Genomic DNA, 26,712 nt, shown 5'->3' with positions numbered 1-26,712 from the left:
AGGTATAATGACACGCCAGTGTGGGAAACCTCTGTAGATATCATTTCCACAAATATGCTATGAATATAGAGTTCCTACAGAAAACTATACAACTTACCAGATGTAATTCCTGTTACGTACCATACTCACAATCATCTTAAAGAATATGGAGAAAAAGTGCTGGGTAACAAAAACAGGAGCCATGTGTGATTTTAATAAATGAAAAACATGGCATTTCAGCTCAGTGGTAAAGCAATAAATAAATCAGATGATCAGCTATCAAGTAATCATGTGAGAGAAAACAAAATTAGATCCTTACCTCATACTATATGTTGTCAACTAACACTGTAGCAGTGATACATGAGTCACATAAATTAACTTCTCTCAAACAAAATTTATCCCATGTATTAGAAAAAAGGAGGTATGCCTAACATCGTGTCACGTTCCAAAGGTGAATTTTGTAGGTCAACGATATGACAGTTCAAGGAAGCATACATCTAATTGTTTCAAATTGATTTCTAATGCTCAAACTATTTACGTCAAAATTTACAGAAAATAAATCTCTATATCAACAGCTTAAAATAAATGACTTACCTAAAGTCCACTTCTGAACTGTGTAACTCCTATGAAGGTTTAAGTCTGTACCAATTAGAATGTCTTCAGTTGTTAGTAACAGAGCATCCTAAATCAACTGGCTTAAAAATAAGTTTAGTCTCTCACAAAAGAAACAGTCCAAAGGAGGAGTGGCTATAAGGCTGGTTGGTTTAGTGGCTCAAAGACATCATCCAGGTCTCAGGGTCTTTCGGTCTTTCTGCTCAGGCCATGATGAAACTATAATCCGTTGTTCAAAGATGGTTACCAGGCACCACATCCAGACAAGGTACTGTTCACCAAAATATTCCACTTCCCTTTGCTTGAATTATTGGGCTTTTGAGAAAACCTTTTCTGAAAATGGTCTGTCAGGTATATCGTTTGTTTTATGTCTAGAATTGGGCCCTGTGACCACTGTAAACCAACTGCTGGCAACGAGAAGGGGAGTGTCATTGGTGAAAACTAATCAGGATTTGTCTTAACGTCCTTTTGAGGATAAATGGATAACCAGACTCAGCCAGTGGAGTGAGAAGGAAGTGACTAAGAAAGTCACTCAGCATTGTCTGCCACAAACCCTTATTAGAATGTGTTCTTATTTCATTCAGTAACAGGAAGGAGTGGAGCACAAGGTTTAAAAGCACTATGATATCAAATGAAAACACAGTTAATTCCTATGTTACACAGCATCGTGCTGTGCACTGTTATGTAAGTGTCCAAATAAAAAATAGTAGGAAAAAAATAGATACAAATGGGAATATTTTATATATGTCTTAAAACTGTATAGAGTGCAATGATTTTCTCACTCCTGGAGAACTGTGCGTTAACATTTTTTTTTTTTTTTTTGAGACAGTCTGGCTCTGTCGCCCAGGCTGGAGTGCAGTGGCCAGATCTCAGCTCACTGCAAACTCCGCCTCCCGGGTTTACGCCATTCTCCTGCCTCAGCCTCCTGAGTAGCTGGGACTATAGGCGCCCGCCACCTTGCCCAGCTATTTTTTTGTATTTTTTAGTAGAGACGGGGTTTCACAGTGTTAGCCAGGATGGTCTCAATCTCCTGACCTAGTCATCTGCCCGTCTTGGCCTCCCAAAGTGCTGGGATTACAGGCTTGAGCCACTGCACCCAGCCAACAATTTTAAATTACCTAAACAAAGTTTTCTATCTATTTTTATACATGGATATTATCTCTCTGGCTGACTCAGGTACAGTTGAAAACATTAAAAAAGCATTGGTCCTTTAGGGCTGATATTGTTCATTAAGAATGATCAAATGCATTACATCCTAGAGAAGAGTGCAAGAAAAAGTATACTTTATACCTATGAAATGATATTAACTTAGTGCTGTTTAGAATACTCTGACCACATTAATTACAAAATTAATAAGGATACACTGTTTTTTCAAACATGATTCAAAGTGAACATACAGTTCCTATAAGGTAATGTAATAAAAACAAACAACTCTCTACCCCAAACCTAAGTCCTATGTTCTTTGGGAACTGCTTACATGAGTTTAAGGTTACCGACTTAACTAGCTATCCTGATGACGTTACAGCTTCTATTTACACAAGGAGTATGTTTATTCACAGCAGGAATCTTCTTTTTTTACTTTTCAAGTTTACTATTGTATCAGAAACACATCTTTTAGTATTAACAGTTTCCAAAGGTTTCTGTCTTCCACATTTCTTATATTGGTAGATTTCCCCTTGGCTATGAATTCCCTGATATGCAAAACAGTTCCAATCCGTGGCGACGTGTATATACATTCTTAATATTTATAAATTGTCACTTGTCTGTAGTCTAGTATTGTTATACCATGTGGTCTTGTTATAATCATGGTTTCCATTCTGTGAGTCTTCAGATTATGAGTCCAACACACAAGGGGATGTCCACAGTAACCTGTGTGAGCTCTGTGATGTACAAGGTGTTTGACTTCAGGCAGGAGTTTCTGATTCACTATTTTGAAAGGGTTCTCTGTTATACAGTGAGGTCTGACTTCAGAGAAGCCTTCCCACATCTATTACGTTCATATTCCCTCTCCTGTGAATTCTCTGATGGCTGTTGAATGCTGATTTGTGGTAGAATTTTTTTCCACATTCAGTACACTCATAGGGTTTCTCTCCTGAATGAGTTCTGTAGTGTACAGTGAGGTATGACATCCGAGAGAAGGCTTTTCCACACTCATTACATTCAAAGGGTTTCTCTCCTGAATGAATTCGATGATGTATAGTGAGATAGGACATCTGAGAGAAGCACTTCCCACATTCATAACATTCGTAGGCTTTCTCTCCTGTGTGTGTTCTCTGATGTCGATTAAGGGCTGAATTCTGGCAGAAGGTTTTCCCACATTCACTACATTCATAGGGCTTCTCTCCTGAATGAATTCTGTGATGTATAGTGAGGTATGACATCTGAGAGAAGAATTTTCCACATATGTAACATTCATAGGGCTTCTCGCCTTTGTGTATTCTCCTATGTCTACAAAGGGCTGAGTTCTGGTAGAATGTTTTCCCACATTCACTACATTCATAGGGTTTTACTCCTGAATGAGTTCTATGATGTATAGTGAGGTATGACAACTGGGAGAATAACTTTCCACATTCGTTACATTCGTAAGGTTTCTCTCCTGTGTGCACTCTCTGATGTCTCATGAGGGCTGAATTCAGGTAGAAAGTTTTTCCACATTCATTACATTCATAGGGTTTCTCTCCTGAATGAGTTCTATAATGTACAGTGAGATATGACAACCGAGAGAAAAATTTTCCACACTCATTACATTCATAGGGTTTCTCTCCTGTGTGGGTCCTCAGGTGGGTCGTGAGAGTAGACTTGCGGCAGAAGCATTTCCCACATTCACTACATTTGTAGAGTTTCACACCTGTGTGAATTTTCTGATGGTCATTTAGTGCTGACTTCTGCGAGAAGGTTTTCCCACAGTCATGACAAACATAAGGTCTCTCTCCTGAATGTGTTCTCTGATGTTGTGTGAGGTGTGTCTTCTGGCAAAAGGATTTTCCACAATAACTACATTCATAGGGCTTCTCTCCTGAGTGAGTTCTCTGATGCTGAATGAGGTGTAACTTCTGGTAAAAGTTTTTCCCACATTCATTACATTCATAGGGCTTCTCCCCTGTGTGTGTTCTCTGATGCACAGTTAGGGTTCCCTTCTGGCAGAAGGATTTCCCACACTGATTACATTCGTAAGGTTTCTCTCCTGTGTGAGTCCTCTGATGTATAATAAATTTTGACTTTTTACAGAAGGATTTCCCACATTCACTGCATTCATAGGGCTTCATTTCCAAATGAGATGCCTGATGTACAGTGAGGCCCGACATCTGGAGAAAGGCTATTTCAGATCCATTCCACTTATAGGGCCTTCCTTCCATGTGATTAACAAAAACAGTGTCCTTTTGGAAGGCTTTCTGGCATTCAATATATTCAAAAGGCTTCTCCAAAATATGAATTTTCTGATAAAGACTTTCTTCGTTTAGAGTATAAGGTTTCCCATTTTGATTTAATTCATAAGCTTTATCTCCTGGATGAGTTTTCTCAAGCTTAATATGGAGGAGCGATTTCCCACATCCACTACATTCATCAGCTTTCATTCTTGCATAGCTTCCATCACTACTAATATATTCTGAAACAGATGCTAAACACTTTTCACATGAGTCACAGAGGCTATTTCTATAGGCTGTTTTTCCTGAAGGAACAGGGTTCGTTTCTACATCAAAAGTTTTACCAGGAACATTACCTCTGTCTTCAATCAGGGTCTCAATGAACACAGTTTGGTTTGAAGGTTTATTTTCGCCTTCCTGGATTCTCTCTATCAGGTCATCAGTTTGCCAGACTTCATCTAAAGAGAGACAAAATTAGCCAACTTTTGTACATCTTCCTATATATGAGATATGGAATGAGACTCACATGACTTGTACACAAGCATCTCATTGTGAGTAGATGCTAGCTTCATGAACAGATGAAAATAATTCCAAGTGTACTTTTCTCCTTTATTCTTTTGCTTAAAATCACACACACACACACACACACACCCCTCTAGGAACGGAGAAAGGGGGAAGTAAACCAACAAAAACACATGCACTTTTGATCTACTTTATATTTTGTTCAAAACTGGGTATAGAAGATAAAATATAACACAGAACGATGACTGGTAGGCGAAGAATGCTGGATGAATGGCTGACGGGGTAGATACCGACAGAGCGATGAGGAGTGCTGTTGGACAAGGAGGGTCAAAAGATGTATTCAATCAGGGATTTCTTTAGGGGGTGGGAAAACTGTACTTTATACCACATCACTTGATACCAAGTTGAGAGAGATTACAACTGAAGGCGTTAGCACTGTATACTAAGATTTTTGTGGTAGCATTTTCAGTAGACTACATCCCTCCAAACTATTTTGGCTTCTTTCCTCATTCCACGTAGTAGAATAAACTAAATCTCCTCATGTTTAACAGAAGAGCCCTATAACCAGGGCATTCGCCCTGTAGTTCTGTTTCACTTGGATGAAGAATCTCAGGAATATATATATATCCTACAGGAAATATAAAATAGTCTGCAGTGCTATAGACTTCTCTTGTGCGGATAGCGATGAGATCAACGGGAAACTTTAGTATTCTAATGATGCTATGATTGAATGCTAAACTCATTCTGACCATGACATTCTTCTTGTTCCTATTTGAACAGTATATTTAATAGCATGAACTCTGGTGAGGTGGCCTAGAGCAAGCTACTTAGTAATTCTCTGTAGTCAGTATCCTTCACCTGCCAAATGGAGATAATGGCACCTACCTCAGAAGGTGGTTTTAAGATTGCAGCAGTTAATGATGCTCAGAGCAGCATCTGGCACAAAACACATGCTTGATAAGCTTAGCAATTATTCTTCCCATCTTTCAATCTCCTGACCATTTCCTTAAGCCAGTCCCACCCTGACATACTACCATCACTTAATTCTCAATGTGAGTGCTTTCCCACTCCTGAGTAGCATTTAGTGTACAAACCTTACGAATCAGATCCCTGGCCGGACATGGTAGCTCATGCCTGTAATCCCAGTACTTTGGGAGGCCAAGGCAGGCAGATCACTTGAAGTCAGGAGTTCGAGACCAGCCTGGCCATGATCGTGAAACCCTGTCTCTACTAAAAATACAAAAATTAGCCAGGCGTGGTGGCGGGCGCCTGTAGTCCCAACTACTCGGAAGGCTAAGGCAGGAGAATTGCTTGAACCCAGGAGGCGGAGGTTGCAGGGAGCCGAGATCACCCCACTACACCCCAGCCTGGGCGACAGAGTGAGAATCTGTTCTCAAAAAACAAAACAAAACAAAACAAAAAAGCCAAAACAAATGAGATCCCTTACCATGCTCCTAAAATAGCAGTTTTATTTTTACTTATTAGAAGTGTCTGGATGAACCTGACTACTGTACTTGGTATCATGCACATTAAGTGAAACAGTATTAACCGTAGCCACTATAACCTGTGCTTTCCCTGAACCCACTGCCAAAATATCAACAGACCCAACAAGAAAAAAATCTGAGAAACAATACTTTTTGCCACCTGGGATCATTATATGATTCCAAGCTAGGATGACAGTCATCTACCAAAAATATTCTGTTGCAGAAAAAGCAAGCTATTTGTTGCACAAGGAGGGTCCTAAGATACATCCAAGTAGAGAGGTGTTTTGGAGGAAGTGGGTCTGCACTTTACACCTTCTCATGTTACATCAAGTTGGGAGAGACAGGTCATGATCTAAGGCATCCTTGCCTTATGCTAAGATCACTGTGTGTCTGATCAATGCCCAGCGCATTTCACCTCCAGTCTCCACCCTTATTGTTTCACTCAGTTTGCTTGACTTCCTGCCTTCATCTTCTCAAAACCTACCTTTGTAGGTGATTTCCATGCTTAAAAAAAAAAAAAAAAAAATTCTCAATCCTTTCTCACCTCAATTAATTCCATTTCCCCTTGAAGTTGAGAATACTGTCTACAGAATCATTTTAGTACAAAGTGACTTAGCCTTGCATTGGGACATCAGCACTCCATGTAAAATGCTGAGTTTTAATTACTTCATGCAGCCCTGTTCTCTTTTTATTTTTATTATTATTTTTTGAGACGGAGTCTTGCTCTGTCACCCAGGCTGGAGGCAGTGGTACGATCTCAGCTCACTGCAACCTCCGCCTCCCAGGTTCAAGCGATTCTCCTGCCTCAGCCTCCCAAGTAGCTGGGATTACAGGCATGTGCCACCAGGCTTGGCTAATTTTTGTATTTTTAGTAGAGACAGGGTGTCACCACATTGGCCAGGGTGGTCTCAAACTCTTGACCTCATGATCCGCCTGCCTCGGCCTCCCAAAGTGCTGGGACTACAGGCATGAGACACTGCACCCAGCCCTTGTTCTCTTAACCACAACCTTTCACCTAGGAAGGATGGTCCTATTTCCTTTGAACCTCTGAATAAAAATCAGATGAGCTGTTCTTAATCTGAATCATATAGGTGTTTTTCCACTACTTGCAAAATATATGGGGATGTGACCCAGGCATGCATTATTATTATTATTATTATTTTTCTTGGTAGAGACAGGGTTTCACTATGTTACTCAGGCTGGTCGCAAGCGACCCTCCCACCTCAGCCTCCCAGGGTTGGGGTTATAGGTGTGAGCCACCACATTTGGCCCAGGCATGCATATTCAGAAATAACTGCCTGCAAATTATTTCTGAATGGATGGATAAGAAAGTTCTTTCACCTGCCTAGTTTCTCAGATAAAGAAAAAAATAAATGTCTCTCTATGTTACACACTACATCAAGGGTTAACATGCCCTTTTCCTTACAGGACTATGATCCAAGAGCAAAACAGCTCAAGCAAAACATAGACACTATCAAATAACAGATTACTTAATCAGACTCACCTCTTTATCATATCACCCCTGGGTGAAACTGAAGGTGAGGGAAGGGAGATACAGAAGTCATGATAAAAGTCAGGAAGGAAAAACTTCAGGGAGGGGTTGAAGATTTGAGATCAGACTTAAAGAATGTGTTATCTGGGGGAAAGAAAGCACACCCTAAGGAAATGTAAAGCTGTAGGGACAATAGTCTCATGAAGAGAAGACATTAGGAGTGTGGACCAAATGGTGTTTAGTGAGAGTTTTGGGGAACAACAGAAAATTACTTTTTCCAGGCAATACAGGGCTAATATTATTGAGTTCCTTAAGGGATAAGGAATTAAATTCCCTTTAGGAAGTAAAATGTAACCAGCTATAGGCTTATCTTGTGAAGCTAGCGGTGATATCACCAGCTATAGGCTTAGGTTGTGAGGCTAGCGGTGATATCACCAGCTATAGGCTTATCTTGTGAGGCTAGCGGTGATAGCAACTAGAAACTTTAGATGAAGACATACTGCAAATCCAACTAGGACTCATAGTAATCCAGGCATGACAGAATCTAGTCCTTATTTACATTAACTCAAAGGAAACTGAGAATATATAGAGGACAACTGAAGACATTTCACACTGGACAAAATCCAGTAATCCAGAGAGATTAGTAATATCTGATGAGAATTTCAGTGGTTTCACAGAGACCACTATAGAAAAAGAAGAGATTAGTATAGTTTAGTAAACAAAGGGAAGTGGAAAGGTGATTAGTAATTATAATTTGGAAAAGGTCATGATCAATTTCCAGGCCTGATGAGAACAAGAGCAGCTCTGTAACTGCTATCACAGAAAAGCCCACACTTTGGTGGTAAAGATGTCATCCCGGGTGCGAGCAACATAAAATAAAAAATAAACCCTAAAGACTTGGCACTGGAGGCACCCTTTGAGAAACTCATAATGCGAGGAAATCACAGTGGGTAGAAACAGACCCTTTAAAGACATTTCTGGAGGTGGTGGAAGCATAGACCAGACTTCATTTATGCATATCATACTTACTAAGCACCTGCCATGACAGGGTATCATTCAAGGCATTGGGAACAGAACAGAAAATAAGAAACAAGATGAAAAGGAGCACTTGGTTAAAGAGGGAGACGCAGGTACTGCAGTCACCAAATTTCAGGAGGGCTGGGTCTCAGGAATGAGCAGCACTGTCCAATGAAGTACAGGTGCACATGACAAGTGGCAGAATCCAATGGCTTAGGGCACAGGATGGGGACTTTGGAGTCTAACCTCAAAGAAAGAAAAGTACAGAGTAGAACAGGGTCCAGAAACAAGTCTCAGGCACTGCACGGTAAAGATAAAAAACCCTGAAGTTACGAAGAACACAAGAATCACATAAGTTATTTTTAAATGTCAGACTTATAACACCTAAAATATAAGCCATGATAATGGTTTCTGAAAATGCTAGAAGAGCAAGCAAAGACCCAACGTTTAAGAGAACAACGGTAGTGATTGGAATTGTATTCTGGGGAGTGGCAAGCACAGAAAAGCTCCATCAATGTAAGCTCTTACGGGTAAGGAAGAAGGCTTTGGGAGTGAGATTTAGGTTCATGGAGCATATAAGCAACTATCTCTAGTCACTTCTGAAGGTTTAGGACCATTAAAAAATCCCTGGGAAAAACACTGCCAAGTTACCAATCTCCTCACTGCCTCCACTAACACACCTGGATAGCTCTGAAGTAGGAATTCTCCTTCTACTATCCATGGCTCTTCTCCTTGCTCCAACTTGCTGATAACATCCGGTTTGATAATGTGATACCCTGTTAATGAGAAATGAAAGAGAACTTGAGCCCAGCCGGTTGGCTTCAGGGTCTCTGTCACATGGGGAAAAGGCCATTTGTGCTTTATCAAAATCAGAACTTTTCACAGGGAAAATCAAGACCAAAATGCCCTGCCTGGTGCCCAAAGCAGATTACTCACATTCGTCCCATCAAATAAAATTAACTTTAATGACTTTAAGTTAAAGTCATTAAATTTGTGAGAAATCCCATGTATTTTAGCAACTGAGAAAGCAAGCTATCCTCACCCACGGAAACTAGATTGCTGTAGTTCTCCAGCATCACATCCCTGTAAGTTATCTTCTGCTCAGGGTCCAGCTGCTGCCACTCCTCCTGGGTGAAGTCCACAGCCACATCCTTGAATGACACTGGCCCCTGAAATGGCACCATGATTGGAATTGGGTGACGTGAAAGAAGCACAGAGGGACAAGCTCACTGGCAAAATTAACCATGAACATTGTATACCTTTATTTTATGTTACAGACTGTCGAAGGAAAACAAACATCAGAAATACACTGTTCTGGGGTTCATTCGGTATACATCAAAAACAAACAAAAAAAACAAAACACTGGGATTGCATGGTGAGCCAGGAACAATCCTGGCTGCTGGGGACTCTAACACCAGCAGGCACGAATCTCACCCCTGAGGAGCACAGGCCTGGGGACACTCACAGAACCCCAGGATGCACCCTGTTCCTTTGCACATTCTTCAGTTTGCTTCTAGAACATTAATAATGTTGTTTCTCCTCTTACCTCCCTGGCCACTCCTCAGCCCTTTGCTGGCTCCTCCTCTACTCCAAGTCATCCTGAATGTTGTCAGCCCTACGACTGTCTTGAGTCTTTTTCTCTTTGCTGTCTATAATTGCTGCTTTCATGGTGAGCCCACCTGCTTCCTGGCTAATTTAATTACCATCTATACACCAACATTTTCCAAATTTACATCATCAGCCCAGGCCTCTCTCCTAAATTCCAGAAACGTACGTCCCAGATGGCAAACTCAACATCCCTGAAATTCAATTGCTGTTCCTGTTCAAACCTGCTCCTCCTATGGCTACTACTGGAACCAACCCACAGTATTTGCCACAATTACCAAAATAACCAACAGGCTGAGCAACACACATTCTAGTTTTGTATTTTACTGCTGAGTTACCAAGCCTATAGCAGTTCAGAATGCAGCCTGCTATGTGAATGATCAGTAATAGCTTGGTTCACCAGGTTTTCCTAATTCCCAGCTGGGAACCCCAAATTTCCTTTCTTCCCATGGTGCACGTTCTAGGAGAAAGGAACATTCCTGAGGAGGAACAGACAGCTGACCTGGAAACTGTCAAAACCGCATCTAGAAATGTATATCTTCTGCATAAAGTGTCCCATTCACAAGTACTCACACTAGCCATTAGAACTGTTTCCTTTAATATCACCCCTCTAAAATAGAGAATAATGCTACCTATACATAATACCAGTATTAAATGGACTAATCCACAGAAAGCACTTAGCAAAGTTTTTTGGATAAAACACATACTTATCAATGAAATCTACTGTTATTGTCGACCTTCTACTGTGCCTCTGACCACTTTCCAAATTAGGACAGAAAATTTACTGTAAAACACAGAATTTCTTTTTTTTTTTTTTTTGAGACGGAGTCTTGCTCTGTCGCCCAGGCTGGAGTGCAGTGGCCGGATCTCGGCTCACTGCAAGCTCCGCCTCCCAGGTTTACGCCATTCTCCTGCCTCAGCCTCCTGAGTAGCTGGGACTACAGGCGTCCGTCACCTCGCCCGGCTAGTTTTTTGCACTTTTTAGTAGAGACGGGGTTTCACTGTGTTAGCCAGGATGGTCTCGATCTCCTGACCTCGTGATCCGCCCGTCTCGGCCTCCCAAAGTGCTGGGATTACAGGCTTGAGCCACCGCGCCCGGCAAAACAGAATTTTAAACAACTGAAGGTTATGTGGTTATTTATGTAATTGGCAAGAAAGAATCGTAAAACAGTATCTGTGTTAAGAACAAAGAGGCCGAGATGATTTCAAGAAAATATGGTAGCAGGAATGGTGAAGAAGATGTGGAAGGAAAGGCTATGTCATGTTCAGAGCTATGTAAGATGATGACAAACTCCTGATGTTGACTGAACATCTTAGGTTTTATATGTGGAATGATCCATGAGTGCAAGATGGGTTCTACAGACTCCCTGAGATGCCTTGCCATTCTCTCCCAGCTCTAGATACAGGGGTATCCACAGACAGGCCTGACCGGCCTGGGAAGGATCAGAGCTGAAAGCGTCCAGCTGCTGACGGGACACACACTGGGGGAAGAAGTGGGTCCCGCCCCAGCCAGATGAATCCAGGTGCAAGACTGTCCCAGCAGGTGATGAGAACCTCTGGAGAGCAATAGCTGAGCTTCCAGAAACTCTGTGCACACTTTGTTCAGACATTGCCTGCCATGAGGAGGATCAGGGGAGTCTGGAAGTTCACACATGGCATTGCCCTGCCTTGCTGAGCAATAGCAACTTGTTTATTTCTTAGGAAATAAGCCTGGTTTCCTTTATGCAAGTGGTAGACCTCTGCTTAGTGTGTCCACCTGGTGTCTGTCAGGATGGTCACTGTGCAGTGGTTGAAAACGGGCAAAGGACTTTCCAGAAGGACTCATAAGAGGAAAAATGGGATGAAAGTCATCAGCTCAGGGGAAGTCACAAAAGGAAAGCAAACAAATGAAAGTAAAGGAGTAACGAGACCACATCTATCTATGACTACAATAAGTGTGAACATAAAAAATCTCTTTTTTATTTTCAATTTTTTAAAAATCTCTATTATAAACCAGAATCCCTCTTACAATAAAAACATGCCAGGGACACGATCTTGACCAAAAACATACTTAGACATAAGCAAACCATTTCAGTCACACTTCTGTCCTATAGATTGTATATAATATATTTGTTTTTGAGTCTTTCCATTAAGAGATTCTAAGTGATCTTCCTAATATTTAATTTTTTAGAATCCTATGAGCTAGGAGAGTCCTCCTCTTTCTAGCATTTCAGCTAGACACCCTTGAGTATCCTTGACTCAATCCCCTCAAACCCCCACTGCATTTCTTGTTTTTCACATTGTCAGTCTCTATGAATTTCATCTTTCCAACAGATGACACGCTTTCCCAATTAGAAGGCTTGAAGTTCTCTGTAGGACAAAACCACAACTCAGTCCAGCATTGGGGGCTCCTGGGTCCATCTGGGTATTTATCTGCATTCTCATCCCTCAGTCCCTTAACAGGAAGTTCAAATTCTAAGGAAGCAAAAATCGCACCAGCCCTCCAGGACTCCTACTCAGGCCCCAATGCTGGTCTCTTGAGTGCCTTTACAAGCCTCTGCCACTAACACAAATTATTCCAGGGCTGGCAAATGCCACCTTTCCCTTCCTTGAATGACTGAATCACAATACTTTGATGGTGCATTCGTTTATTTGTTCATTCATTCATTCATTCATTCAAGACAGGGTCTTGATCTGTTGCCCAGGCTGGGGTGCAGAAGTAAAATCATAGCTCACTGCAGCCTCATATTCCTGGGCTCAAGTGATCCTCCTGCCTCAGCCTCCCAAAGTGTTGGCATTACAGGTGTGAGCCACTATGCCCAGCTGAGGATGCATTTAAAATCAGACTTCTACTTCATCGTCACTTCAGAGTTTCCCAGGCATTGACCAGAACGACTCCCACAATCTCCCGTAATTACATCCACAAATTACCTCCTCCAAGGAGAACATAAGCACCTTGAGAGAAACAAGTGCCTCTTAAAATCATATCCCAAACCCCAAGACAAATGATGTTAGTGTCTAAGAAAAAAAGACAAAATGCGGCCGGGCGCGGTGGCTCAAGCCTGTAATCCCAGCACTTTGGGAGGCCGAGACGGGCGGATCACGAGGTCAGGAGATCGAGACCATCCTGGCTAACATGGTGAAACCCCGTCTCTACTAAAAAATACAAAAAACTAGCCGGGCGACATGGCGGGCGCCTGTAGTCCAGCTGCTTGGGAGGCTGAGGCAGGAGAATGGCGTAAACCCAGGAGGCGGAGCTTGCCGTGAGCTGAGACCCGGCCACTGCACTCCAGCCTGGGCGGCAGAGCGAGACTCCGTCTCAAAAAAAAAAAAAAAAAAAGACAAAATGCTAGCTGAGAAGGTCACAGAGCCAAGCCAGGCGGGAGCTTCCTCTGGGACTCCGGAAGCCCCAGAACAGCAGGTGTCTGCGTGGTAGACTGGCCGCTGCTCTAATCACTTTCAGCTGAGAAGCACCAGTATCATGACACAAGCTCCCAAAAGAGTAGGACGTTACATTTACATGGCAAGAAATGAGATGGGATTTCAAACAGAAGGAAAGGATGGTCCTCGAGGCTGGCTGAACATCTGTGCGATGGTTGGGATAGAGCTGCTCTCTCCCAAAACCCGGCCCTCACCCCTCACTGTTGGCTGATGAGCTATTTCCCTGAGAAAAGAAACAAACAGGCCGGGCGCAGTGGCTCAAGCCTGTAATCCCAGCACTTTGGGAGGCCGAGACGGGCAGATCACGAGGTCAGGAGATCGAGACCATCCTGGTGAACACGGTGAAACCCCGTCTCTACTAAAAAATACAAAAAACTAGCCGGGCGAGGTGGCGGGCGCCTGTAGTCCCAGCTACTCGGGAGGCTGAGGCAGGAGAATGGCCTGAACCCGGGAGGCGGAGCTTGCAGTGAGCTGAGATCCGGCCACTGCACTCCAGCCTGGGCAACAGAGCGAGACTCCATCTCAAAAAAAAAAAAGAAAAGAAGCAAACGGACGCTATGTCTACCCTCTTCTCTAACCACCTCCTGGGATGCCTCCAGCTGTTTGCACCTCTGTCCCCTCTGGCTGACTCGAGGCCCCACAGCCATTCTCACCCCACGGGCAAGAACTATTTTTCATTCTCGACAGAATCACCAGCGTTATTTCTCAGTCTTCCTTGGGCTGGACTCCTAACAGCATTTGACACAGTTGATCACCTGTCCCTGAAGCTTCTCATTCCCTTGGCTTCAGAAACTGCACACTCCTGGTTCTTCCTCTAGCCTGACCAGTAGCACCTTCCCAGTCCCCACTTCTCTACCAGACTGCACATGGGAGAGCACCAGATTCATCTCCCAAACCCCACAAACACACACAACCTGGCCTTCTTGATGCTGCCACTCACGGCATACTAACACAGCTCCCAAACTACACACACGTGCGCGCACACACACACACACACACCTGCCTTCCTGATGCTGCCACTCACTGCATACCAACACAGCCCAAATTTTAAACATCTGAAACCTAATTCTGGCCTTTTCTCAAGCCTGCTTTACCCACAGTCTTTCCCCATCCCAGCTTGAGGCAACCTCATTTCCGTAGTAGCCACTCTGGGAGCGTCGCAAGTGCTTTTCCCATGGGAGAAGCATGATATGGTGAAAACTTTAGGAGAAATACTTGACATGGGAAATGCAATATGCCTGGGCTCGTGGAGGAAAGTAGCGGCATAGAAAAAAACTCTACAACAGTAGAGAAACCAAAAAATAAGCTATTTTAACGACAGCAGAGAGGGGATAGGGGACAGGATAAAAACCATCTAGATTCTGCTGGGCACGGTGGCTCATGCCTGTAATCCCAGCACTTTGGGAGGCCGAGGTGGGTGGATCACAAGGTCAGGAGATCAAGACCATCCTGGCTAACAAGGTGAAACCCCGTCTCTACTAAAAATACAAAAAAACATTAGCCGAGCGTGGTAGCGGGCGCCTGTAGTCCCAGCTACTCGGAAGGCTGAGGCAGGACAATGGCGTGAACCCAGTAGGTAGAGTTTGCAGTGAGCCAAGATCATGCCACTGCACTCCAGCCTGGGTGACAGAGCGAGACTCCGTCTCAAAAAAAAAAAAAAAAAAAAAACCATCTAGATGTGACATTAACAAACTCAACAATCACGAGGTCAGAAAATGGACAAGTTAGAAAGAATCCCATCTTTCTCGATAGGGCTACAGGCTGGACGATGGAACAATGAACCAATAGGAACAAGAGAAGGCATAGGTGGGGGGCTCCAAATACTTATTCTGAACCTGCTGCATCTATGACCTTGAGGGGTCCTTTGGACCCACTAGAAAGAAATGCTGAGCAGGTGGCTGGCCAGCTCTATGTGGGAAAACCCACACAGAGCTGGTAGTCAGAAGCACAGGAGGGTGACATCAGATAGGTACAGAATCGTGAGCCAAGAGTGGACACTAACACATGAAGAAGACCAAAGAAATCATCAATTTCAAGAAGCAGGCAAGAAGAGAAATGGCAGTGAAACTGACAGAGCAAACTGCAGAGTGGACCAAGGCAAAGACATAAATGTCCACTAAGAGCGTGTGCTAGACTCCTGGCAACATTTACTCTAACAAGGTCAGGGGAGTGATAGGGACAGGACCAAGACCACAGGCTATGGGATAAAATGGGCATCTATGCCAGAGATTTATTATGGTCCTTTCTGCTGTGCAACCCAGATAAACTAAGAGAAATAAATATTTAGGGAGATGGCTGGGCATGGTGACCCACACTGTAATCCCAGCACTTGGGAGGCCGAGGTGGGTGGATCACAAGGTCAGGAGATCAAGACCATCCTGGCTAACAAGGTGAAACCCCGTCTCTACTAAAAATACAAAAAAACATTAGCCGAGCGTGGTAGCGGCGCCTGTAGTCCCAGCTACTCGGAAGGCTGAGGCAGGACAATGGCGTGAACCCAGTAGGTAGAGTTTGCAGTGAGCCAAGATCATGCCACTGCACTCCAGCCTGGGTGACAGAGCGAGACTCCGTCTCAAAAAAAAAAAAAAAAAAAAAAACCATCTAGATGTGACATTAACAAACTCAAACAATCACGAGGTCAGAAAATGGACAAGTTTAGAAAGAATCCCATCTTTCTCGATAGGGCTACAGGCTGGACGATGGAACAATGAACCAATAGGAACAAGAGAAGGCATAGGTGGGGGCTCCAAATACTTATTCTGAACCTGCTGCATCTATGACCTTGAGGGGTCCTTTGGACCACTAGAAAGAAATGCTGAGCAGGTGGCTGGCCAGCTCTATGTGGGAAAACCCACACAGAGCTGGTAGTCAGAAGCACAGGAGGGTGACATCAGATAGGTACAGAATCGTGAGCCAAGAGTGGACACTAACACATGAAGAAGACCAAAGAAATCATCAATTTCAAGAAGCAGGCAAGAAGAGAAATGGCAGTGAAACTGACAGAGCAAACTGCAGAGTGGACCAAGGCAAAGACATAAATGTCCACTAAGAGCGTGTGCTAGACTCCTGGCAACATTTACTCTAACAAGGTCAGGGGAGTGATAGGGACAGGACCAAGACCACAGGCTATGGGATAAAATGGGCATCTATGCCAGAGATTTATTATGGTCCTTTCTGCTGTGCAACCCAGATAAACTAAGAGAAATAAATATTTAGGGAGATGGCTGGGCATGGTGACCCACACCTGTAATCCCAGCACTTTGGGAGGCCAAGGTGGGCAAATCGCTTGGCACTTGAGGTCAGGAGTTCGAGACCAGCCTGGCCCAAGTGCTTCTGAAACCCCGTCTCTAGTTTAAAAAAAAAGGAAAAATGAGCTGGGAATGGTGGCAGGTGCCTGTAATCGCAGCTACTTGGGAGGTTAAGGCAGGAGAATTGCCTGAACCTGGGAGGCAGAGGTTGCAGTGAGCTGATAGCACCCCTGCACTCCAGCCTAGGCAACGGAGTGAGACTCCACCTTTAAAAAAAAAAAAAAAAAGAAAGAAATATTTAGGGAGACTAATTTAAGGGTGAGAAGGCCATTTCTGCAACGGATAGAGCAGTAAAAAGAATCTACCTTTGGCTGGGTGTGGTGGATCACACCTGTAATCCCAGCACTTTGGGAGGCCGAGGCGGGTGGTCACGAGGTCAGGAGATCGAGACCATCCTGGCTAACATGGTGAAACCCTGTCTCTACTAAAAATATAAAAAATTACCTGGGCGTGGTGGCGGGCGCCTGTAGTCCCAGCTACTGGGGAGGCTGAGGCAGGAGAATGGCGTGAACCCGGGAGGCAGAACTTGCAGTGAGCCGAGATCATGCCACTGCACTCCCGCCTGGGCGACAGAGTGAGACTCTATCTCAAAAGAAAAAAAAAAAAAGAATCTACCTTTGAGACAACACTGTTTAAGTTACTAGAAATATTACGGGCTGGGCACAGTGGCTCATGCCCAGCACTTTGGGAGACCAAAGCAGGTGGATCACCTGAGCTCAGGAGTTCGAGAGCAGCCTGGCCAACATGGCAAAACCCGGTCTCTACTTAAAAAAAAAAAAAAAAAGGCCGGGCGCGGTGGCTCAAGCCTGTAATCCCAGCACTTTGGGAGGCCGAGACGGGTGGATCACGAGGTCAGGAGATCGAGACCTTCCTGGCTAACACGGTGAAACCCCGTCTCTACTAAAAAATACAAAAAACTAGCCGGGCGAGGTGGTGGGTGCCTGTAGTCCCAGCTACTCGGGAGGCTGAGGCAGGAGAATGGCGTAAACCCAGGAGGCGGAGCTTGCAGTGAGCTGAGATCCGGCCACTGCACTCTAGCCTGGGTGGCAGAGCGAGACTCCGTCTCAAAAAAAAAAAAAAAAAAAAAAAAGGCCGGGTGTGGTGGCAGATGCCTGTAATCCTAGCTACTCGAGAGGTTGAGGCAGGAGAATCACTTGAACCTGGGAGGTGGAGGTTGCATTGAGCTGACAGCGCCACTGCACTCCAGCCTAGTGACAGAGCGCAAGACTCGGTCTCAAAAAAAAGCAAGAATTGCAATGGTTTAAGGGTTATTATTTAGGACGGCTGTTTATAACGATCTCAAAGGAATCTTTAAAATTCATTCAAAAACAAAAGTGATTCTGCTTACGGTCAATGTAAGTCAAGGAATGGATGGTATTTATCATTTTTTGTGATAAATGCCGAGAACATGAGAGGCTAGTACTCTGGCTTCAAGAACTCTTTAAGGATCACGCTATCTGTGCATATGAATATGATAAAAAGGCTTGGTGCTGATGGCTACACTGTTTTGTCTGACCAAATCTTGTATCTATTTCCACTTTCTCATTTTAAAATTTGAACTCTTAATCTCTTCCTAAGGAGTATTGTAAATCAGAGTAGAGAATAAATACACGAACAGAAACACTCACCAGGGATTTATTCATTTTCTGCTGCTCTTGGAAAAATCTGGAGGACTGTGAAAGCGGAGGCAGGTCTGGGGAAGGAAAACCCAAAAAAATGAAGTTATGAGAGGTCTCGCCTGCCAAGGCAGTCATCTCCCGCCTAAAACCTATATAGAAAGGTCCATGAAGGACATCCTATGGGAGATTGTCCCTTTAAGCCTTCAGAAGGGACTGGAAAATGATCAGGTGGAGCACCCATCTGCACATTTGTAACTCACATATGGCTACCTTGTGACTGAGTGGATGAGATTGTCATGGTGAATGAATACTGGACCCTACTGAAATAATCTGCCATCATTAAATGTAAGATTTAAAAAGGAATTCTGGTAACCAGCCCGGCCCAACATGGTGAAACCTCATCTCTAGTAAAAATACATTAGCCGGGCATGGTGGCGGGTGCCTGTAATCCCAGCTACTCGGGAAGCTGAGGCAGGAGAATCGCTTGAACCTGGGAGCGGAAGTTGCAGTGAGCTGGGATCGCGCCGCTGCACTCCAACCTGGGCAACAGAGCGAAACTCGTCTCAAAAACAAACAAACAACAAAAAAGGAATTCTGTAATACTCATCTATTAGTCTTTTAAATAAAGATCAGAAAATCTACAGAATGCCCTAAATAAAGGAATACATTTGGCATGCTTAGGTCTTTATTTGCAGAAACTTCAGTGGGCTGCTCAAAAGGATCTTTTATTGAAGAACTTAGTCTCACTTAACTAGGATACAGGGGACAGAACACTGGCCTGGGAGATAAAACTCCTGAGTTCTACTATGAGCAACTCCACCCACAAAACCTCGGACAAGTCACCCACCTGCTACGGCCCAGTCTCTTCCCCTAGCAAATGAGGCAGCAAGATAATCCCTGCAGACTGTTCCTGTGCTACAATGCATGATTCTGTAAGAGCAGACTTAAGGGGGAATCAGCACTTAAATGAGATACGGTCGCAATCTGGAGCAGGGAGAGCAGGAAGGGCTGTTGGGGTGAGCGGGGAGTGGAGACAACGTCCGCAGCTGAGGCTGGTGACACCCCCCCCCCCCCCCCCCCGTTCTCGTAAGCCTCGTCCTCGCCGGACCCTGCCTTCAAACCCAAACACACATCTCTCCTGGAAGCGATCGAGACCCTCCACTGCCCCTCACTCTAAGGTCCCCGACACGCGGTGACTTCACCCAGGCCCTTCTAGCCCCCGGCCCGCGAACCCACGACCTACCCTCCTGAGGCTCCGCAGCCTCTGCCCCACCGCTCCCGAGAGGCCGGGGAGGGACTGCTGTCGCGGGCGCGCGTCTGCTCGCGAGGTCTCCTCCTCTCCACCTCACCAAGACCGTTCTGCTCCCGAGGGGCCCGTGCCGGGCCTACGGGACAAATCCAGGCGGGGCGTCCCTCCCGGAGCTCAGATCCGTCTCCCTGGGGCTCACCGTCCTGCGGAGCCGGGGCCGGGCCGTCGAGGACGTGCACGGATCCGGCCCAGGTCCCGCTGCCCCTTCGCCTCCGCCGCCGACACCGCCCGGCCGGCCCCTCGGGCCCCAGCGCCTTCGGCTCCGGGGGTCGTGCTCGGGGATCCCTGCTTGAGCCTCCGCCCGGCCAGCGCGAACCCTGGCCTGCACAGCCCTGCGCCCGCTTGGGTGCCGGCCCGGCTCTTCCGCGTCCAGCCTCGCAGACTCCGCGATTCTCGCCCACCGGAGGCCAAAGCCTGGGAACTAGGGCGAGCGGTGACCTGGGGAGGCACAGGAAGCGAGGGCAGTGCGGCAGCGACGCGCATGCGCGAACACGCACACAGAGCAGGGTGCACACGCGCAGGAATGCATCGGAAGTCCGCCTCCGGGGGCCCACCGCGGGTCCCAGGATAAATACCGTGACTCTATTTCCCATAAGCCTACGCGCTCCCCAAATTTAGGAACCGTCTTAAATGTCTCTATCTGGTCTAGCGGTTGAAATGCTCTATGCTAAGAGGATTGGCAACCCGGTACCCCAGACTCAAATTTCTCCTTAGTTTAAGGGAACGTCTTCATGGGGATGTCTTTACTATCTTTAAGGGAACGTCTAGAAAGGCTCTGCTTCAAGTAGCGTCTTGTGGACCATGCCCGGGCCAGTCTTGCCTTACCCGAGAGCTCAAGGCTTAAAATCAATGTCCATGTGCAACCACGACAAGTGGAACAAGAGGGTGCATCATGCTAGCTTATGATTACAATGACACATTTAACGAAAACATTAGTAAATAGAGCCCATGGATGAAATAATAGATTAGCCTGGGACAGGATACCATCCTAGCCACAACAAGGAAAAAAGGAATTCCAGCTTTTCCAAATCACTTTGAATTTGTGATAGCTAGAAAACTCAGAGAATATGTACAGAATTGAAAGAAAAAAAAATTACCCAGAACTCTACTTCCTGAAGAGGATGAGGCAAGCAGAAGAAGTTTGCGTTTTAATGGAAACGAAGCACATTTAGAAAACCATGTTACTTGATTCCAACACTGTTCATTATCTTTGAGGTACTTTACACCTCTTTGAAAACTGTAGGTAATTGATGCAAGTTACGTTCTGTCTAGTGGAAGTTGGTTGACTTCCCACAATCTCCACTAGAGAAAATCCAGTTTTGACTGCATTTCTCCATTTACATAATCATTTCAGTATTCCTGATCTGCAAATATGTCTGTTTCTCAGATCTCTCTCTCTCTTTTTTTTTTTTTTTTTTTTTTAAGTTTTGAGACAGGGTCTCACTCCGTTGTGCATGCTGGAGTTCAGTGGGGAGATCTTGGCTCACTGGTTCAAGCAATTCTCCTGCCTCAGCTTCCCAAGTAACTGGGATTTCAGGTGCACACCACCACGCCCGACTAATTTTTGAATTTTTGGTATAGACGGGGGTTTCACCATGTTGGCTAGGCTGGTCTCAAACTCCTGACCTCAAGTGATCCACCCATCTCAGCCTCTCAAAGTGCTGGAATTACAGGCATGAGCCACCATGTCCAGTCCTCAGATTCTCTTTTGAACCAGTTGTAATATCTGCCGGTTTCCTCTTGAATTAAATAAAATCTTCAGCATGTGTTCATTTCTATATATCTGTATGAGAGTCATGATTTTACTTTCATGTTTTAAGGTTTACCAGGTCTTCGGAGAAGTCCCCGATGGAATCACATGACTGAGCCAAGAAAACCTCAGGATTGGAGTGCCTCATGAACGGTTGAAGCCCAGGTGAATCTTTTCTTGGCTCCCAGGAATGAGTCCAAAGTGCCAATAGAAATTTGCTTGCTTCTCATTTTTCAGTAATTTCCCCATTTACCAATTCTGTGTTTTACTTTGGTTTGGATTTGTTTACAGTGCTAGCATCACTGCTTGGTAATTTGTTTTTCTTGTTTCAAGGCAAAGTCTCGCTCTGCCACCCAGGCTGGAGTGCAGGGGTACAATCTCGGCTCACTGCAACCTCTGCCTCCCAGGTTCAAGTGATTCTCCTACCTCAACCTCCTGAGTAGCTGGGACTATAGGTGCATGCCACCATGCCCAGCTAATTTTTGTATTTTTAGTAAAGACAGTGTTTTTCCATATTGGCCAGACTGGTCTTGAACTCCTGACCTCAGGTGATAGACCCGCCTTAGCCTCCCAAAGTGCTAGAATTACAGGTGTGAACCACCTCGCTGGGCTAGGAATTTGGTTTTATGGTCTGAACACATGGTGATCTCTATAATGAGATAAATGTTTGCAGGACTTAGTCTCTATTGGATGAGAGACCACAGAGTCTGATTTGTTATTCTATTTGTCTGTTTACTTTGAGCTGAAATCAATTAAGAATTTCATTCCCACTGGGAGGAGAAGAGCTCTTTGATATCTGGAAGGGTGAGTTTTTGCATTTTTGTGTTTACTCTTGACCCATGTGTGAAATTTTAGAATTGAAACTCTAAGTTCTATTTCTTTGTATGTCTATGTGTCTGTAATTTCAAAAGGTCTTTACCTCTGATTGTGTGAGTGTCTAATGTTTTTCCGCCTCTAAATAATATTAAAGTAGATACAGAGTTAGTTTGTTTTCGAGACAGGGTCTCACTCTGTCACCCAGGCTGAAGTGCAGTGTGTGCGATCACAGACCACTGCAGCCTCAACCTACCTAGGCTCAGGTGTTCCTCCCACCTCAGCCTCCCAATTATCTGGGACTCCAGGTGTGCACCACCATACCCAACTAATTTTTGTATTCTTTATAGAGATGGGGTTTTGCCATGTTGCCCAGGATGGTCTCGAACTCCTGGGCTCAAGCAATCCTCTCACCTCAGCCTCCCAAAGTGCTGAGATTACAGACATGAGCCACGATATAGAGTTTTTAAAGGTTCACTGTTCTGATTGGCTTGTAGAGGTGTGTATGTATTTATATAAATTGAATTTACCCAAATTCTTAGAAAAAAGAGAAATGGAACTTCTATTGCTTTAATGTGCTAGAAAAGTATTTTTTACTGAAACCAAATCAAATGTTTTGGAAATTCAAGATCACACATAGTTCACACATATGTTACTGAGCAGTCAATGCACTCACTGCCCAATGTGTACAGAGGCCAATACCATGGCTCCAGCTTTTGAGAAATAAAGCTTTTTTGTAAGTCAACTAGCAAGGACACAGGAGGAAATGCTCAAATCTCCCTTTCCCAGCTGGGGGCTGTGTCAGGTTTTATACACACAGGGTAAGGAGGTGTGATTTGATTGGATCTTGCAATGAAGTCATGCTGGGAGCTGTGATCTGACTGGATCCTGCCATGGGCGTGACACCACAACTCAATCTGATTGGTTCCTGGCTTCTGCCACAGGGTGTCCAGTTCTTAAATGGGTCCCAATTCCTCAGTCTGAGCACTTAGGTTCCACTTTGTGGTTGCATGCTTGGTTAATCTGGGCATGCTCAGAGTATATGACCTTCAACCTGTGGATCCATGGCAATTGAAAAACAACTGCCAACTACGTTACATAAAAGTTGAAATGAGGGTGGGGCATGGTGACTCACGCCTGTAATCCCAGCATTTTGGGAGGCTGAGGCGGGCAGATCAAGAGGTCAGGAGTTCCAGCCCAGCCTGGCCTATATGGTGAAACCCCATCTCTACTAAAAATACAAAAAACATCCAGGGGTAGTGGTATGCTGAAGCGGGAGAATTACTTGAACCCAGGAGGCAGAGGTTCCAGTGAGCTGAGATCGCGCCATTGCACTGCAGCCTGGGTGACAAGAGCAAAACTCCGTCAAAAAAAAAAAAAAGTTGAACTAGATTTAGTCTGATGCAGTTATAGATTTACAAACCGCACCCCCACCCGCCTGCTGACACCTTCCACCCCTCATTCTTGAGGGATTAGGGATGGAGGTCATGCTTCTGTATCTACTTCATGCTGACCAGGGGCACTGAGTCCCCTAAAGTTAGAGGAACTGAAACTCATGGACTGCTGAGTTCAAATGAGTTTTGGGGTCACCCAGAGTTGCTTGAAGGGCTCGTATTGTTGTCGTAACACAAGTTGAAGGTGAAAGGGTTGGAGCCTGGAGGACAGACAACTTACCGTCAATTTAAATGCATAGGATTGAAAAGTACAGGAGAACAGTGACCGCGAGGGGCCCTGACAAAGGAAGAAACCAGGTGAGGTGCGGTATAGTGGACTCGACTGCTTTTTCTTTTTTCTTTTTTTTTTTTTTTGAGATGGAGTCTCGCTCTGTCGCCCAGGCTGGAGTGCAGTGGCGCCATCTTGGCTCACTGCAAGCTCCGCCTCCCGGGTTTTACGCCATTCTCCTGCCTCAGCCTCTACCGAGTAGCTGGGACTACAGGCGCCTGCAACCACACCCAGCTAACTTTTTGTATTTTTAGTAGAGACGGGGTTTCGCTGTGTTAGCCAGGATGGTCTCGATTTCCTGACCTCGTGATCCGCCCGCCTCGGCCTCCCAAAGTGCTGGGATTACAGGCCTGAGCCACCACGCCCGGCCTGGACTCGACTGCTTTCTAAATCTCAGTGTTTGGTTGGGCACCATGGCTCACACCTGTAATCTTAGCAAAAGGGAGGCCGGGGCAGGCAGATCACCTGAGCTCAGGAGTTGGAGACCAGCCTAGCCAACATGGTGAAGTCCCATCTCTACTAAAAATACAAAAATTAGCCAGGCATGGTGGCGTGTGCTGTAGTACCAGCTAATTGGGAGGCTGAGGCAGGAGAATTGCTTGAACCCGGGAGGCGGAGGTTGCAGTGAGCCGAGATTGTGCCACTGCACTCCAGCCTGGGAAACAAAGCGAGACTCCATCTCTAAATAAATAAACAAATAAATCTCAGTGGTTGAACTACCCTTGATATAGTTTGGCTCTGTGTCCCCACCCAAATCTCATGTCAAATTGTAATTCCCAGTGTTGAGGGAGGCATCTGGTGGGAGGTGATTGGCTCATGGGTGCCGACTCCCCCTTGCTGTTCTCCTGATAGTGAATGAGCCCTAGTGGGATCTGGCTGTTGAAAAACATACAGCTCCTCCCCCTTCACGCTCTCTGTCTCTCCCGCTCCACCATAGCCAGACGTGCCTGCTTCCCCTTTGCCTTCTGCCATGATTGTCAGTTTCCTGAGGCCTCCCCAGTCATGCTTCCTGTACTGCCTGCAGAACAGTAAGTCAATGAAACCTCTTTTCTTCACAAGTTACCTAGTTTCCGGTAGTTTTTTTATAACACTGTGAAAACACACTAATGGATCCTTCTGGTTAAAGGAATGCAGCCATTCTGCTTGTTTGACTGTTTCCTTTCTGTTCATCTCTATTTCCTGTGAGGTGTTTATCCAAGTGCAATAGGAGGTATTGGTGACCTCACAGTCCCCTCCGTGTTCTGCTAGTGAATAGTTGAAGGTTGATCAGTGATCTCCTGCGTTTTCAGTCTGGCATGGAAAAGCCCCCGTGTAACTGGTAAAGGTATCAGTGAGCACCAGGAGGTATCTAAATCCACCAGGAGCCATAGGCATCACGTTGACGTCCATTTGCCAGTCTTCCCTGGCAAGATTCTTCTGAATTGTACTGCCTTGGCCAAAAGAGGTATGGGAGGGGCTGGGCAAAGTGGCTCACACCTGTAATCCCAGCATTTTGGGAGACCAATTTGGGTGGATCATTAGAGGTCAGGGGTTCAAGACCATCCTGACCAACATGATGACATCCCATTTCTACTAGAAATACAAAAAGTTAGCTGGGTTTGGTGGTGGGTGCCTGTAATCCCAGCTACTCAGGAGGCTGAGGCAGGATAATCGCTTGAACCTGGGAGGAGGAGGTGGCAGTGAGCCGAGATTGTGTCATTGCACTCCAGCCTGGGCAACAAGAGCAAAATTTCATCCCAAAAACATAAAAAAAAGTCCAGGCACAGTGGCTCACACCTGTAATCCCAGCATTTTGGAGGCCAAGGTGGATGGATCACAAGGTCATGAGTTCAAGACCAGCCTGGCCTAGATGGTGAAACCCTGTCTCTACTGAAAATACAAATATTAGCCAGGCATGGTGGCATGCACGTGTAATCTCAGCTACTCAGAAGTCTGATGCAGGAGAATTGCTAAAACTCGGGAGGGAGAGGTTGTAGTGAGCCGAGATTGCGCCACTGCACTCTGGTCTGGTTGACAGAGCAAGACTCTGTCTCAAAAAAAAAAAAAAAAAAAAAATTAAAAGAGAAGAAAAGAGGACATTTCCCAGGAAGTACCTCGCTTATTTCATAAAGAGGTACTGAAGGAAGCAGAGGCATGTGGAGGACTTCGCCATCCCATGCAGCTATTTGGACCATGGTGTCTGAAATTTATTATTTCAGAGTCACCCCTTTGATGACCTTGGAAATGGATTGACTGCAGTCATATGTTTAGGCCTCTCCATGGCCCACATCAATGTCAGTATTTCTGTTTGTTGCACATTTGATTTCCTTGTTGTTGGCAGTTAGAAGGTCCCCTGTTTTCCAGATCGCACCATGGGCATGGACCACAGAGATTGCGTCTTGTGAGTCTGTAGAAACAGTCAAGGCCTTGTCCTCTCTTAGGCCCAGGGCTCGGGTTAATGCAGATTTTCCTGGCCACCTGTGCTGAAGTCCCTGCGGGAGGCTCCTGGCTGGTTTCCCAGGAGTAGGTAGACAGCTACACGTCCTGCCCTTCATTGGCCTCTTTTCTTTTTTTTTTTTTTTTTTTTTGAGACGGAGTCTTGCTCTGCCACCCAGGCTGGAGTGCAGTGGCCGGATCTCAGCTCACTGCAAGCTCCGCCTCCTGGGTTTACGCCATTCTCCTCCCTCAGCCTCCCGAGTAGCTGGGACTACAGGCG

The 26,712-nt window shown here is 45.2% G+C and overlaps 1 protein-coding gene and 1 long non-coding RNA gene across 4 annotated transcripts in view; one reads left to right on the top strand and one right to left on the bottom strand.

Annotated features, from left to right (window-relative positions):
- LOC117072744 overlaps nucleotides 1-25,590 on the top strand; it is a 46,399-nt gene extending 20,809 nt beyond the window's left edge. The window contains exons 3-4 of the long non-coding RNA XR_004432935.1: nucleotides 21,553-22,286; nucleotides 24,955-25,590. This is a non-coding gene — a long non-coding RNA (uncharacterized LOC117072744). The remainder of the gene's footprint in view (nucleotides 1-21,552; nucleotides 22,287-24,954) is intronic.
- Nucleotides 1,622-20,977, bottom strand: ZNF12 (zinc finger protein 12). Of its 3 annotated transcripts, XM_033193096.1 has the most exons (6): nucleotides 19,872-20,977; nucleotides 18,433-18,497; nucleotides 9,514-9,640; nucleotides 9,152-9,247; nucleotides 3,440-4,414; nucleotides 1,622-2,935 (listed from the first exon to the last, which is right to left on the bottom strand). In XM_033193096.1, exons 1-6 carry the CDS (start codon nucleotides 20,323-20,325, stop codon nucleotides 2,559-2,561), a joined length of 2,094 nt encoding a protein of 697 aa, XP_033048987.1. In that variant the 5' UTR covers nucleotides 20,326-20,977; the 3' UTR covers nucleotides 1,622-2,558. The 3 variants fall into 3 exon arrangements, with proteins under 3 accessions (XP_033048987.1, XP_033048985.1, XP_033048986.1); XM_033193094.1 differs by having other exon boundaries at nucleotides 1,622-4,414; nucleotides 19,872-20,973; XM_033193095.1 differs by having other exon boundaries at nucleotides 2,358-4,414; nucleotides 19,667-20,219.
- Nucleotides 25,591-26,712: the final 1,122 nt, after the last annotated feature.

Source organism: Trachypithecus francoisi, unplaced genomic scaffold (genome assembly GCF_009764315.1).
Source record: "Trachypithecus francoisi isolate TF-2019V2 unplaced genomic scaffold, Tfra_2.0 Lachesis_group4, whole genome shotgun sequence".
NCBI lineage: Eukaryota > Metazoa > Chordata > Mammalia > Primates > Cercopithecidae > Trachypithecus > Trachypithecus francoisi.
The sequence above is the reverse complement of the archived record's forward strand: the minus strand, read 5'-3'. Positions and strand labels throughout refer to the sequence as shown.